General features: G+C 41.1%; 2 protein-coding genes across 4 annotated transcripts in view; both read left to right on the plus strand.

The window, feature by feature from the left end:
• The window catches only part of LOC138056333 (D(1) dopamine receptor-like), a 13,897-nt gene extending 8,443 nt beyond the window's left edge, over positions 1 to 5,454 (plus strand). For both annotated transcript variants that reach the window (XM_068902454.1, XM_068903172.1), the window contains exon 2: positions 2,441 to 5,454. In XM_068902454.1, coding sequence (XP_068758555.1) covers positions 2,802 to 3,926 — 1,125 coding nt within the window. In that variant the 5' untranslated portion in view covers positions 2,441 to 2,801 and the 3' untranslated portion in view covers positions 3,927 to 5,454. The remainder of the gene's footprint in view (positions 1 to 2,440) is intronic.
• The window catches only part of LOC138057765 (uncharacterized), a 44,474-nt gene that overhangs the window by 21,616 nt on the left and 10,358 nt on the right, over positions 1 to 12,500 (plus strand). The gene's annotated exons all lie outside the window — the stretch shown is intronic.

Consider the following 12,500-nt stretch of genomic DNA (forward strand, 5'->3'; position numbering starts at 1 on the left):
CACTTGTGCGAGTACGTTAGCCAGAATTTAAGGCACTTTTAAGAAAATTACTTTACAAGCGTTCGAAGGCATTGTCAAAGCGCCCGGGAAACGAGTGTCAAGGAAATCACCGACCGGAAATTTAAATTCGACCAAAAAACAACCACCAGTTTGAAAACTTCGAGTTCCCGACGATCTGTTGACTTTCCAAGGAAAACAGAAACCCGACCATTGAAGTTTCTGGCCTAGATGATAAGATGGTCTCATCAATAAACTTCAGCTCTGATGCATCAGGACAACCTATAATGAATGTGAAAGATTGACATTTCATTGCATTTGCAGTATACAGACACGTAGCCATCACCTTCGCTTCCTGAAATCGCTTGATCTTTTAAACCTTTAAGACATTTCAGTGGCCACATGTAACGGATATACACGCCTGTTTTCGGCAAATTTTTGCGCTCTTTCAAAGTGGTGTTTTTCTTTTTTCTCTCATTTTTTTTGAAGGCGATGAAGGCAGAAATTTAATTAACCTTAGCTGAATTCGAATACCCTGCCAAGTATTTGCATAAGAAACAATAACATAATATTGTATTTTTTCTCGTTCGTCAGAGTTATCAGAGAGCGCCGTCGAATGCTAACAATTGTGGCGTGCAGGGGACATAATAGTTGCGTGTGTGTGCGATAAAATTCGAACTATATATCGTAACCGGTGATGCTATATTGTAAGCGGTGTGCAGAGATGTCGTATCACAACATTGAAGCGCTTTCGCAACGCGCGGAAGTAACTGAAAATTTATGCTGTTACCAAAACCGGTTGGAAGCATTGCAAACGGATCTTCTTCTCGTCTTAATTAAGTTCAACACACACAACTTTTGCTCGAATCTGAACACTTGTACGTTTGGGAATACTTTAAGACACTCGGCGACAGAGTTGACCTCTTTCTTTCGTGCTCCGCGTAAGCTCCGCGCGTGAATCAAAATGATGACGAAAGTGTTGATTTAAACTGTCAAAATTGACCAATCAGAGGGTATACCAGGAGCTGGTTTTGCGGAATGAAGAATTTAAAGAGATACTTACAGGCTCTCCCGCCTCGCCTCGACCCAAGCCCCCACTCGCTTTTCACACGCAGTTCTTTTCGTTTTCTCGACTATATAGACCTTATTCATAAATGGCGGCCAGTTTATAATTCTTTTGTCGAAGTGCAAATTAGCCTACCAAGCCTCGATACCATACAGTGAATTGAAAAGAATTTTTGCTCTAAAATGAGGCTTGGTAGGCTAATTTGTACGTGGACAAAAGAATTATAAATGTGACCGCCATTTATGAATACGGTCTATGAGAGCCTGCAACAGGCTAGACAGCCCTCCTCTGTAGTTACTAAAAAGTGCCCTTTATCAGTTTTTCACGGCCCCAAAAATTAATCCCGGCTTCAAAGGGCCTCAAACTTTCATTTTATATAATTAAACGTAGGAGTCACCAAGCGATTTTAAAAGTTAAAATGGTTTTTGTCAACGTTTTGTGGATCAATTTTTTGCAATTTTGTCCGCTTCCCTCCCCGGTGAATAAACAAATTTGTACCTTTTTGTGTTGCACTCTGGGATATTCAGTATGGCGACGATTACATAAAGAAGAGATTTTTTTCACGTTTTGAGTGGATATTATTTTGATTCTTTGGGAAGAGCATTTTTTCGGAAGTGATTCTTAAGTGACCAGAGTAACATCTGATATGATATTTGGAGAGAGAAATTTACGCGATTTTTGTTTGGACACTGCAAGGGAATCCAACCCGTACGTCGCTGAATTGAAGTGATCACCAAGTTACTTGCATTGTTAATCGTTTTTTGCGGTGAGCTTACTTGCCTTGGAAGGCCTTTTGAAGACCATTACAATTCGTTCATTAATTTTTGTTCAGTACTTACGCCCGTTATTCGGCGCCCCTCGATCTTTATTCCAATTTTTGTCGGTCTTGGTGGCAGCCGATTGTGCAGAACAAAAACGATAATTAATATTGTGCTTGAATCATGCTTCGTGGTAATTTTTTGAACAATAATAATTATTGCACTGAAAGCATTGATCTTAGATCCTGTGTGGTCATCTTCGAAGAATTTAATTTCAATGATAAATAGCCCTGGTTCATTGTTGAGCACTGGACTCAATAAAGATGGCTCCATTGAAATAATTCTTTCTGCACCGTCCACTTTCTAGGCTAGCTCCATTCAATCATTGTTTCTCTGACTTTTCCAATTTGTAGTAGAGACAAATGTTCCATTACGATTTCTTTCTTTTTTTGGTCTTTTGATACAAGACACATGCGTTTCGCACTGCAACCGAAAAACTTGGCGCTATACGCCCCTGGTTGGCTATTTATCGTCTGATATCAAAGTGCGCTCGTGGAATAATTGTTCATTATACTATATCATATTGTGAGTGAATGAATGTTTCCAATTTTTATTTCAGGTGATTCGACGGCCAAAGAGCATAATATATATCAGGACCGAAATCTGGGGTAACGAACACCTGAAAAAGGAAGCAAATCGTTTAAGTTGACGGAGACAACTAAAATCTTTTTTTGCCATCCATTACTAGTCACACCTACTGGCATATCACTTGTCTTAGGGCAAGGGAAATATTTTTCATAATTCTACGGGCGGCCTTCTACGCAAACTGTTTGTCAAATTACCTCCGAAAGTCGAGTACCACTGAAGGACAAAAGCATCAAGACAGACAGATTTTGTGTCGATAGGAGAACGTCACAAGGGTACGTTGAGCCAGTCTACATTTACCAAGCAGCCACATTTGATCCACACCGAGATCAAGCATGAATAACACGACAAATGCAACAGACATTCCTGAATATGAATCTGACAGCTCTTGGTGGGATTGGAATACATTTTTTTTAGCCTTTTTCATTATTGTAATGATTGTGACCATATTTGGAAACAGCTTAGTTTGTATCGCCGTATACGTCTACCGGCGTCTCCACAGCCCTACAAACTGGTTTATTGCGTCTCTTGCAGTAAGTGACTTCCTATACGCATCTGCGAGCCTACCCTTTCGTATCCTCTCCAATGTAACCATCATACAAGATGTTTGGATCTGCAAGACATGGATTTGGGTGGACATGGCTTGTGCGGCAGCATCCATCGCCAATCTGGTGGTGATCTCAGTTGACAGACACTTGAAAATTACCAAACCTTTTGTTTATCGTAGAAAGATGACAAACTTGCGCTCGGTTTTGGCCATTGGCGGCGTATGGCTGTACGCGGCCACACTGTCTACGCTTTCCATTATTGCTTGGCCTGGAGCGCGAGGCGTTCGATTGAGTGCTTACGGCTTGTGTACGAATACCAACAAAACATTCTACACGGTAGTGAACATAGTAGCTTTTCTGTTCCCACTTACTGTGCTCGTGACTTGTTACAGCATGATTTTGCGCACTGTCTGGATTCAGTTCAAAAGAAGGCAACACATGACTGCCAACTTCAGCAGCAAGGAAGACAGGCATACGCGAAAGAGCGCGCGGCGCGAATTCAAAGTCACTAAGACAATCGCCATTGTCCTGTTGACTTTCACTTTGTGTTGGGCTCCATTTTTTATCGTGTTCACTATTCAACAGTATGATATGTCTTTACTGAGACCCATTCCGGAAGTTCTCTTTTACCTGATCGTCATGATTCTACCAAACTTAAACAGTACTTTAAATCCGATGATTTACGCGTACTTTAATACTGAATTTCGGATCGCCTTTAAGAAGATAGTTGTATCCATATGGGGAGAACGTGCCCGTCAACACAATAGTTCATTAACAAGCTTTTCTAAAACCACTTTTGCAAGACGCGGAACTCCACCATCTGAGAATGACAATGACAATCGGAACCAGGGACAACAGAAGGAAGATCGACAGTCGTCCTTGATCGAGGATACCATAATAACTCAAATCTGAAACTCAATTCTTGCACACTTGTGTAGCGTGCGAATGCAATTTCGAGAGCTCCAGGATAGTATGATTATGTTGTATAGCTACAAAGTTTTTCAAGTTTAAAAGGATACTGTGCAGTCACTAACAGCGGAGAATGACAAGCTAAAGGAAAAGGTGGAGTTAAATTTTTGCGCAACTCAAGAAAGCTCAAGAACCTGATGGGGAATCATGCTGGCCGCCATGTTGCAATGGCATCGGATCGTGACGCAACGACATTGCAACGACGTACTTAGAATATGATGATCTTAATAAATTTAGAGACCGGGCCCCAAACAAAATATCTCAGTGACTCTTGGAATATCACTGAAGCAGTTATCGACCGAAGTATCAAAAGTCTCGGGGGCCAGCCAAAGTTCAATCCTAATCATGTGTGTTCATAGTGCAATCTGCAGGCTGAGCCAATCAGGATAGTTCTTATTTCACTGTCGATAAACCCCTAGTGTATCGAACATAAGCCTAGTGTTTATTCATTCCATCGCTCTTGCAGGCAAACATCTTGCCTGCTTTAGTTTGCTTTCTAGTACAATTATTTTCCCACCCTCCTCACCCCTATGTCACAAGCATGTCATGCACCATAGTACACGCAATATACTTTGCTTCCTATCTAGACTTATGATACATGATGTTATATATAGGATGTTTTGAATACAAAACGCTATACATAAGATATCTTCCTATAAGTTTAATTGAGATGGATATCTATATTTTAAACATGTTACAGTCAGCAGCCAACGCTACTTAGACTTGCTGCATATTTGCATTACAGACACTTAATGATTCGAGTAGCCCTGTCTACTTTCATAGACTAGGTATATACCTGTATTATGAGGTTAAGCCCCGGTTCCACTCGCGTTGTGTTGAATATTTTCTTGAAATGATTTGTTAACAAATCTTCGGTTAGGCCTTCGGTCCAACATATTGTTACTCTCTAGTATCTGACAATATCATTGCGATATTATATCACTTAATACAGTCTTCAGTCTTACATTCCAGTTTGACTTCAGCAGTTTCCCTGCACATAAGATGCATAATGAACCTATTAGCTATGCTTCCTATTGAGATCTTCACAGCTGGACTCTGGAGTAAATCTTAGGTGTGAATCTTTCCTCTGTTCTGTGACGTTGAATTTATTTAGACAAATAAACTTTGGGTTGGGATGAAGTGCTCCCATAGACTCACAGAATGGATTGGTTGCCATGGTAACCATGAGTCTTAACTACCTCTTTCAGGGTATTGTGACCTGCAGCCCTGAGGAGGATTAAAGACCTCTCACAGGGTATTGTGACCTGGAGAGGAGTTAGGACCTCTTTTAGGGTATTGTGGCAGCCCTAAAGAGGAGTAAGTACTCTTGCAGGGTATTGTGATCTTCAGTCCTCAAGAGGAGTAGCACCTCTCTTAGGGAATCGTGACCTGCACCCCTAGAGACAAGGGGCTGAGGGGGGTTTTGACCCCTCCCATCTTTCCAAGCTAGACTAGTATTGGGTTAGCGATAGTTGCCTGTTGGAGTACTTCATTCCCAACCCCTTTCCCCACATTTGTTGTTGTTTGTGTTTTTTTTTTCGTTTCTCATGGATTGGGAGCATTAAATAGTAGAATAACAGACTATACTTAAAAATCTAATTTACCTAAATGCTAAAAATGTAATTTACTTATAACTTTAATTTACTTGAAAAGTCTTAAAGCATAACTTAATCCCTTGTTGGATTATTATAATATGATAACGATGAAATATATAAATAAATAATTAATTAACAAACTAATGCAAGAAAATAATTCAAACTAGTGGCTTGCTTTGCCTCGCTAGGCAGACTGTTCCAAGTACAGGCACCCCTGTAACGGAACTCTTTTTAAGAGCTGCTGAGTTCGGTCTTGGGATGAACAGATTTATCTCTGAATCACGGTAGATTGTGTCTATGGATGGTATTAGTATTCGCGAATCGAATATATACTGAGGCGGTAGATCGTTCACTGTTTTGCACATAAGGGTTTTCATTTGTTTGGAACGTCTATCAGCGAGTCTCGTCCAGTTTAGGTCCCAAAGAATGTAAAAGGATCTTACATCCCAGTCAGCACCGGCTATTATGCGAACAGCTCTGTTGTGTAATTCTAAAGCAAGTACCGATGCCACCCCAGACAACACTACAATAAATTAAATCGGGACGTGGAAAAATAAGAGATTTGAAGATTGTTATGAGCACTGGTTGGGGGCATAGTGGCTTAAGTTTTCTTAGAGCTGCAAGCACTTTTGAAAATTTATGTTAACCTCAGAGATATTGGGACCCCAAGATAGCGTTTCATCGACCTGTATATTTATATGAATCAACTCTTTCTATTGGATGGCTGTCAAGGCAAATGTCTGAGCTATTAGGTAGTAGCCAGATTTTGTGCCGAGTCCCAATGAACAAGCATTTAGTTTTGACAACGTTAAGACTTAGGCGACTAGGATCAAGCCATTGTTTAAGGTTGAGTCACGTGTCCGGGATGACAACAACTCATCAGGATCTTTTGATGCATACGTAAGGTTAGTATCGTCAGCATACATTCTTACATCAGATGGTATGAAATGCTTTTTTAGATCAATATACAGAACCGCATTTGTTAAACCATTGTCAATGTTAAAATACCAATTATCAGTCATATCAATAAGAGCTGTTAAGGTGGAGTGTATCCCTGATTGAAAATCGCTTTTTCAAAGACTTTAGCAATGACTGAAAGAACTGATATGGGCCTATAATTAGCTGGGTCTACCTTCGAGTCAGTCTTGAAGATTGGAGTGACCCTAGCGCTTTTCCAGTCACTGGGAATAATACCAGTAATACCAGTAATACCAGTGCGTCAGGGAGGCCATTGTAAAAGGAAAAGAAGCCTTGAGAAGACTGGCTGATATATCATCAAGGCCATCAGCTTTGTTTGTAGATAAATTGGCTACAAGTTTAGTTACATCATCTACCGTTATTAGTTTCGCCTCAAAGTTCGTATGTGAAGGTTTAATAAAATCTCGAAAACTGACTCGAGGGCGATTAATCTTTGAGGCCAGGGTTGGACCAATTTCCGTAAAATAACTATTAAAAGCATTACAGACCTCGTGGGGGTCCCTGATGTCTTTATCATCAATAAGCAATTTCGTATCTTGGGTTTTGTTTTTCTTCCTTGGTAATAACGAGTTGATTCTTTTCCAAGTGGCTTTAACGTTACTAACGTTACTCTAAAAGTAGGAGCGAAAGTAGATGTTTCCAAGATTCCTAAGATTCGATAGGGTCGGGAAGTTGCTCAATCATGGCCTAAGATGCTAGTTCCATGTCGCATTGAAAAATGTTCGAGCACAAAACTTTTGTATTGTCTAGCATTAATGGCTTGCGGAAGTGATTTACGGCTTCTTTGTTTACGTGCAACGTAAATTAGGCTATGGTCACTGACTCCTATACGGGAAACCCCAGAGAGATTAGTAAGGAATAAGTCTATTAATGATTTAGGTTTTGATGTAATGCGTGTTGGTTCATTGATTAATTGAGTGTATTGGTAGGACTCTCAGCGTTCGTTAAGATGTTTAGTCTCATTGTTTGGATTGGGAGCTAACAAATCGCAATTTAGGTCCCCTATAATATTTGACCCTATAATGTTTTCTTCCTCAATCTCTCCTAATAAGATTTCAAACTTCTCAAACGGGAGAGCAGTCCAATTGGAGATAAGGAAAGGCTTAGCCCCGTATCTCAATGCATAAATATTCAAAGTTCGTGAACTGACAAGTCGCTTCTAATTTTGTAATCGATTGTTCGGACGGTTGTCGGTATGATCTACATCAAGATGCCATTTATCAACGAAGATCTCAAAAAGCAAACACAAGCAGTTTTAAAACGGACACGTCTAGACAACATCAGAGTACACTATATTAATGGCTCCTGATCACCAATCACGCCGCCCAAAGAAAAACAATGCCGCCCAGATCCCTGTGCCTGTGCCAATGCCTAAAAAAACTGTGTATATGTTAACTTTGTTCCTCGGAACAAAAACGAAAAAAGACAGCCATAGATTCGCTTGCTCGTTCCGACCTCGTGGTCCGTGACGCATCACGTGACTTAACAAAAACACTTATTCTTATGGAGGGTGGGCTAAGTCCCTACTTCCCACACACTCCCCCTCTAAAAGAAATGTCCTCCTGGACGTTGCAGCGATGGCCTAATCATACAATTACAATCTCAAACATGCGAGGAGACAAAAAAAAAACTGTTCTTGTAGGGTGATGCTCCTCATCATCATCATCAAGAATATTTACGCCGCCCAAAGAAAAACAATGCTGCCCAGATCCCTGTGATGCTTGCGGCTCTTCAACAAGAACTAACCAATGCCTAACAAAAAACTGTGTCACGCATCACGTGACTTAACAAAAACGCTTCCCACCTCCTGGACGTTGCAACGATGGCCTAATCGTACAGTTACAATCTCAAACATGCGAAGAGACAAAGGTGCATGGTGATCAGGCCCACAAAGTGCAGTCTATTTCCTAATCCGACAATTGAACCAAGGCCAACTGCAGTGCACCGAAACACCGCCTCAAAATGTCTAGCATTTTCATTGAACAAGTCTTTTCTTTTTCCTTTTTTTTAACGAACAAACAACAATATGAAAGTAACTGTGAAATATGGCATTATCGTCGTCAAGTGTCTCTTGTTTGTCTAAAAGACCACTAGAGGGACTGACTGGGACACATTCACGGCAAGAAACTGTGAACATACTGGACACACTGGTAGATGAGGCAGTGGATAATACAGCACCGGGATCCCCCATGGCCAATACAATGGATGATACAACTGGGAGACGTGGTGACCGACCAAATAATAGGTAAAAAGGAGAGAGACCAGTTGCATCATTCCTGCTACAGTTGTAGGCGTGTACTACTTTGTTCAGCGAATCCTTTCATATGTGCTTCTGACTTTCTGGGAGAGTTCTCAACATGGATAACAGAGTTCGGTTAAATCGTTCAGCTTTTCCATTCCCCTGTGGATGGTAGGGCGTAGTCCGAAGACGCGTGATTCCACTAAGCTTTTGCAAATTGTGAAAGAGTTTATTTTCAAACTCCCTTCCTTGATCGTGAAGTATTTTTGCTGGGAAACCAAATCGAAGCACAAATTCATTGTATTAGCGCTCAGCTGCAGTTGTGCTTGATTTATTCTTAGTTGCATAGGCTTGAGCGAATCTGGTGAAATAGTCGACAATGACTAAAATGTACTCAAAACCGCCAGAGCTTTGCTCCAAATGTAAGAAATCAATGGATACTAATTCTTGAGGTGCAGACATGGTGATGCTCTGCAGTGACGCACGAGTAGGCAAATTAGGTTGTCGTTGCTTGAGACATGGACATACTTTCGTCACAACTCGAGTTTCCCTGAATGGAGATGATAGTTCTTTTTTGCTTTTGAAAGTTATCTCGAACCACAACCAATGACACGCACCATGCCATCTTGTTTCTGACCCAGTACTGCTCCAAGTCCCTGTTGAGATGCATCAGTGTATAGCACAAAAGGTTGACTGAAATCAGGGTATCCCAGAATCGGAGGATTTACAAGATGGTTCAACAGTTCTTCAAGCGCTTTTTGATGCTGCTCTTCCCAAACAACTGGTTGTGATGATGGCACGGTCCCGTGATTGAGAGAGCTTGTCCTTGGCTTGATAGGTTTGGAGGTGTCCTCTAATGTTGACTGTAATAACTGGAAGAGTGGATGAGCAATTTTAGCGAAGTCCTGGATGTATCGACGGTAGTATCCTAGAAGACCCAGTAGCTTTCTTACTTCACCGACCGTCCTAGGTTTGCTATTCTTCAAAACTCTGATTGCCTCAACATTTGATGTGTCAGGCCTGTATCCTGCTGCTGAAACAATCTAGCCCAGGTACTTGACTTCTCGCTTGAAGAGCCTACATTTCTTTGGCTTAAGCTTCACACCATGAGACCGAAGACGTCTGAGTACTTGTCTGAGGTGATCAACGTGATTCCCAAATGACTTGCTAATGCCGATGATGTCATCAATATAAGGTATGCATATGTCATCCCTAAGACCATCAAGGCAGTACTCAATGAAACGTTGGAATTCTCCAGGTGCATTTTTCAGGCCCGTAGGTAGACGAACCCACTCATATAAGCCCCAGGGAGTCACAAATGCTGTTTTATGTCTACTCTCAGGACTAACAAAACCTTGATGATAGGCCTTCCCCTGATTTAGTAAGAAAAACCATTGGTTTCCACCGAGACTTTCCTGCACCCTAGGTAATGGATGACTGTCACGAATCGTTTTCAGGTTTAATTGCCGATAATCAATGCACAGTCTCAAGGTCCCATCTATTTTCCGAACGCACACAACAGGTGAGGAATATGCAGGCCTTGACTTCTGAATCCAACCTCTGTTCAACAAATCTTCGACATATTGCTTAACTTCAGCATAAAGTGTTCGGGGGATGGACGTATACTTTTTCTGTACTGGAACTGTCAGTCAGATTGATCTCTATCGGCAATTCCTCCGCGGCCCCAACATCATCATCAGTTTTTGAGAACGACTCTGCTTCCTCCTCAAGCATTTTCCTTACAATGGTGCGCTGTTCCTCAGAAAGTCCCTCAATGTCAGCATCTGGGATGTGGTCCTATCGGTTTTCACTGATGTTGAATTCTGCCTCTCCCTTTTACCATTCTAGACAACTGTCGTATGAGACTTCATTAACTCTCTGTTCCTGGATATTGGCTTCCCCGGTATTCACAGTTGTGGATGAGGAGCTTCCCTTTAATTTCACTCTAGTGGAGTGACTAACTTTACTTGTTGGAGGTAGCCTAGGACTGCTCACCCTCTCAATGTGATGTCATGTCTTGTTGGATTGTTGACTCGGATGTTGACTCGACAAGTTGAACCTCCAGCAACCGTAAGTTGAGTTTTGGGAATTTCAAGATCAGTGGAGTTGGATGGGTCTGCATCAAATTCAATCAACACTGGTATCTTTCCAACTGGACCTACTGTAGCACGACATGAAACAACAACTGACTGGCCTTGTGGGATAACAGTGTCCTGTTTCCTTGACTTAACTGTAGACAACATAGTTGAATTTTCTGTCTGGATGAGCTATTATTTATTATTATTACTATCTATTTAATCACTTTCACCACAACAGAGAAACAGGCTGTGGTGGGGGTCGCACAACAGAGCGACGCTCCATTAAGTGCGCTCTTTACCCTCCCAACCATGATATAACACAGAAGACAGACCACAACACCGGGAACTACATGCCCTACTCTTTGCGACAAGTTAGTGTGTGGGTTGTTTTACGTCCCACAGGATTATGAACATTGAAGGGTTGTGAGACAGGGCCTACGGTTTATCGTCCTTATCCGAGAAGACTAGAGAGTCTAACCATTTGCAGATGTCATTACAAAGGCAGCACTTTCTCCTCAGTTATTAAAACGAACTGCGCTCAACACGTAAATCTTACTCAAACCGCAATATCACTGAAGTTAAAACTGATAACGAAACCATAAATTCTGCACCTGAAATTGCAGAAGCTTTTAATAACTTTTTCATATCTATTGGACCAAATCTAGCCAGTAAATTATCACCTTCTAATACCAACACTGAAAGGTATATTTACAGCCCACTGAAACTGCCTTTTCCTTAACGGCTCTTACTGTCACAACTGTGAGTGAGCTACTAAGTCAGCTTTACGAAAAAAAAGCCATGGGATTGGACGCAGTTCCTTGTAAACTTCTGAAATTAGCCAGTTCCATTATCGCACCATCATTAACGAAACTTTTTAATAGCAGTATTGAAACGGAAACCTTTCCAGATGAATGGAAAATCGCTAAGGTGACTCCTATTCTTAAAACGGAACAAAATCTAACCTAAATAATTATAGATCTATTTCTGTATTGCCAATTGTCTCAAAGCTTTTCGAGAAAATTATTTATCAACACCTCTACGATTACCTAGATAAAAACAAACTCTTGAATACTTATCAATCCGGCTTTCAATCGCTCCATGGCACTATGACTGCGTAACTTGAAACAACTACCAACTGGTCTATTAATATAGATAACGGCCTATTAAATGGTGTGGTATATATCGACCTTAAAAAGGCTTTTCACAACATTGACAATGCAATATTGTTACGTAAACTTGCAAACTATGGACTTGATCTGGGTTCTCTACGATTCTTTGCCCCCTACCTAGGTAACAGGATCCAGAAATGTTATGTAAATGGCGTATTGCCCAGTGCAAGCGAACTAAGATGCGGAGTCCCACAGGGTAGTATACTCGGTCCTCTGTTCTTCTTAATCTATATAAACGGTCTTCCAAACTGCCTTAATACAGCATGCGCTAAAATGTTTGCAGATGACACAAATATTACCATTTCTGGTTCCTCTCTAGCTGACCTTGAACAAAAGACTAACTTAGAACTACTGAACCTTCACTGTTGGCTAAAAGCCAGTAAGCTTAGTCTTAATGTCGCGAAAACCGAGTTTATGGTTATTGGCTCTCGCCAGAAGCTTCTTACGGAAATCCATAA

The sequence above is a fragment of the Montipora capricornis genome, chromosome 1, assembly GCF_036669925.1.
Source record: "Montipora capricornis isolate CH-2021 chromosome 1, ASM3666992v2, whole genome shotgun sequence".
Classification (NCBI taxonomy): Eukaryota; Metazoa; Cnidaria; class Anthozoa; order Scleractinia; family Acroporidae; genus Montipora; species Montipora capricornis.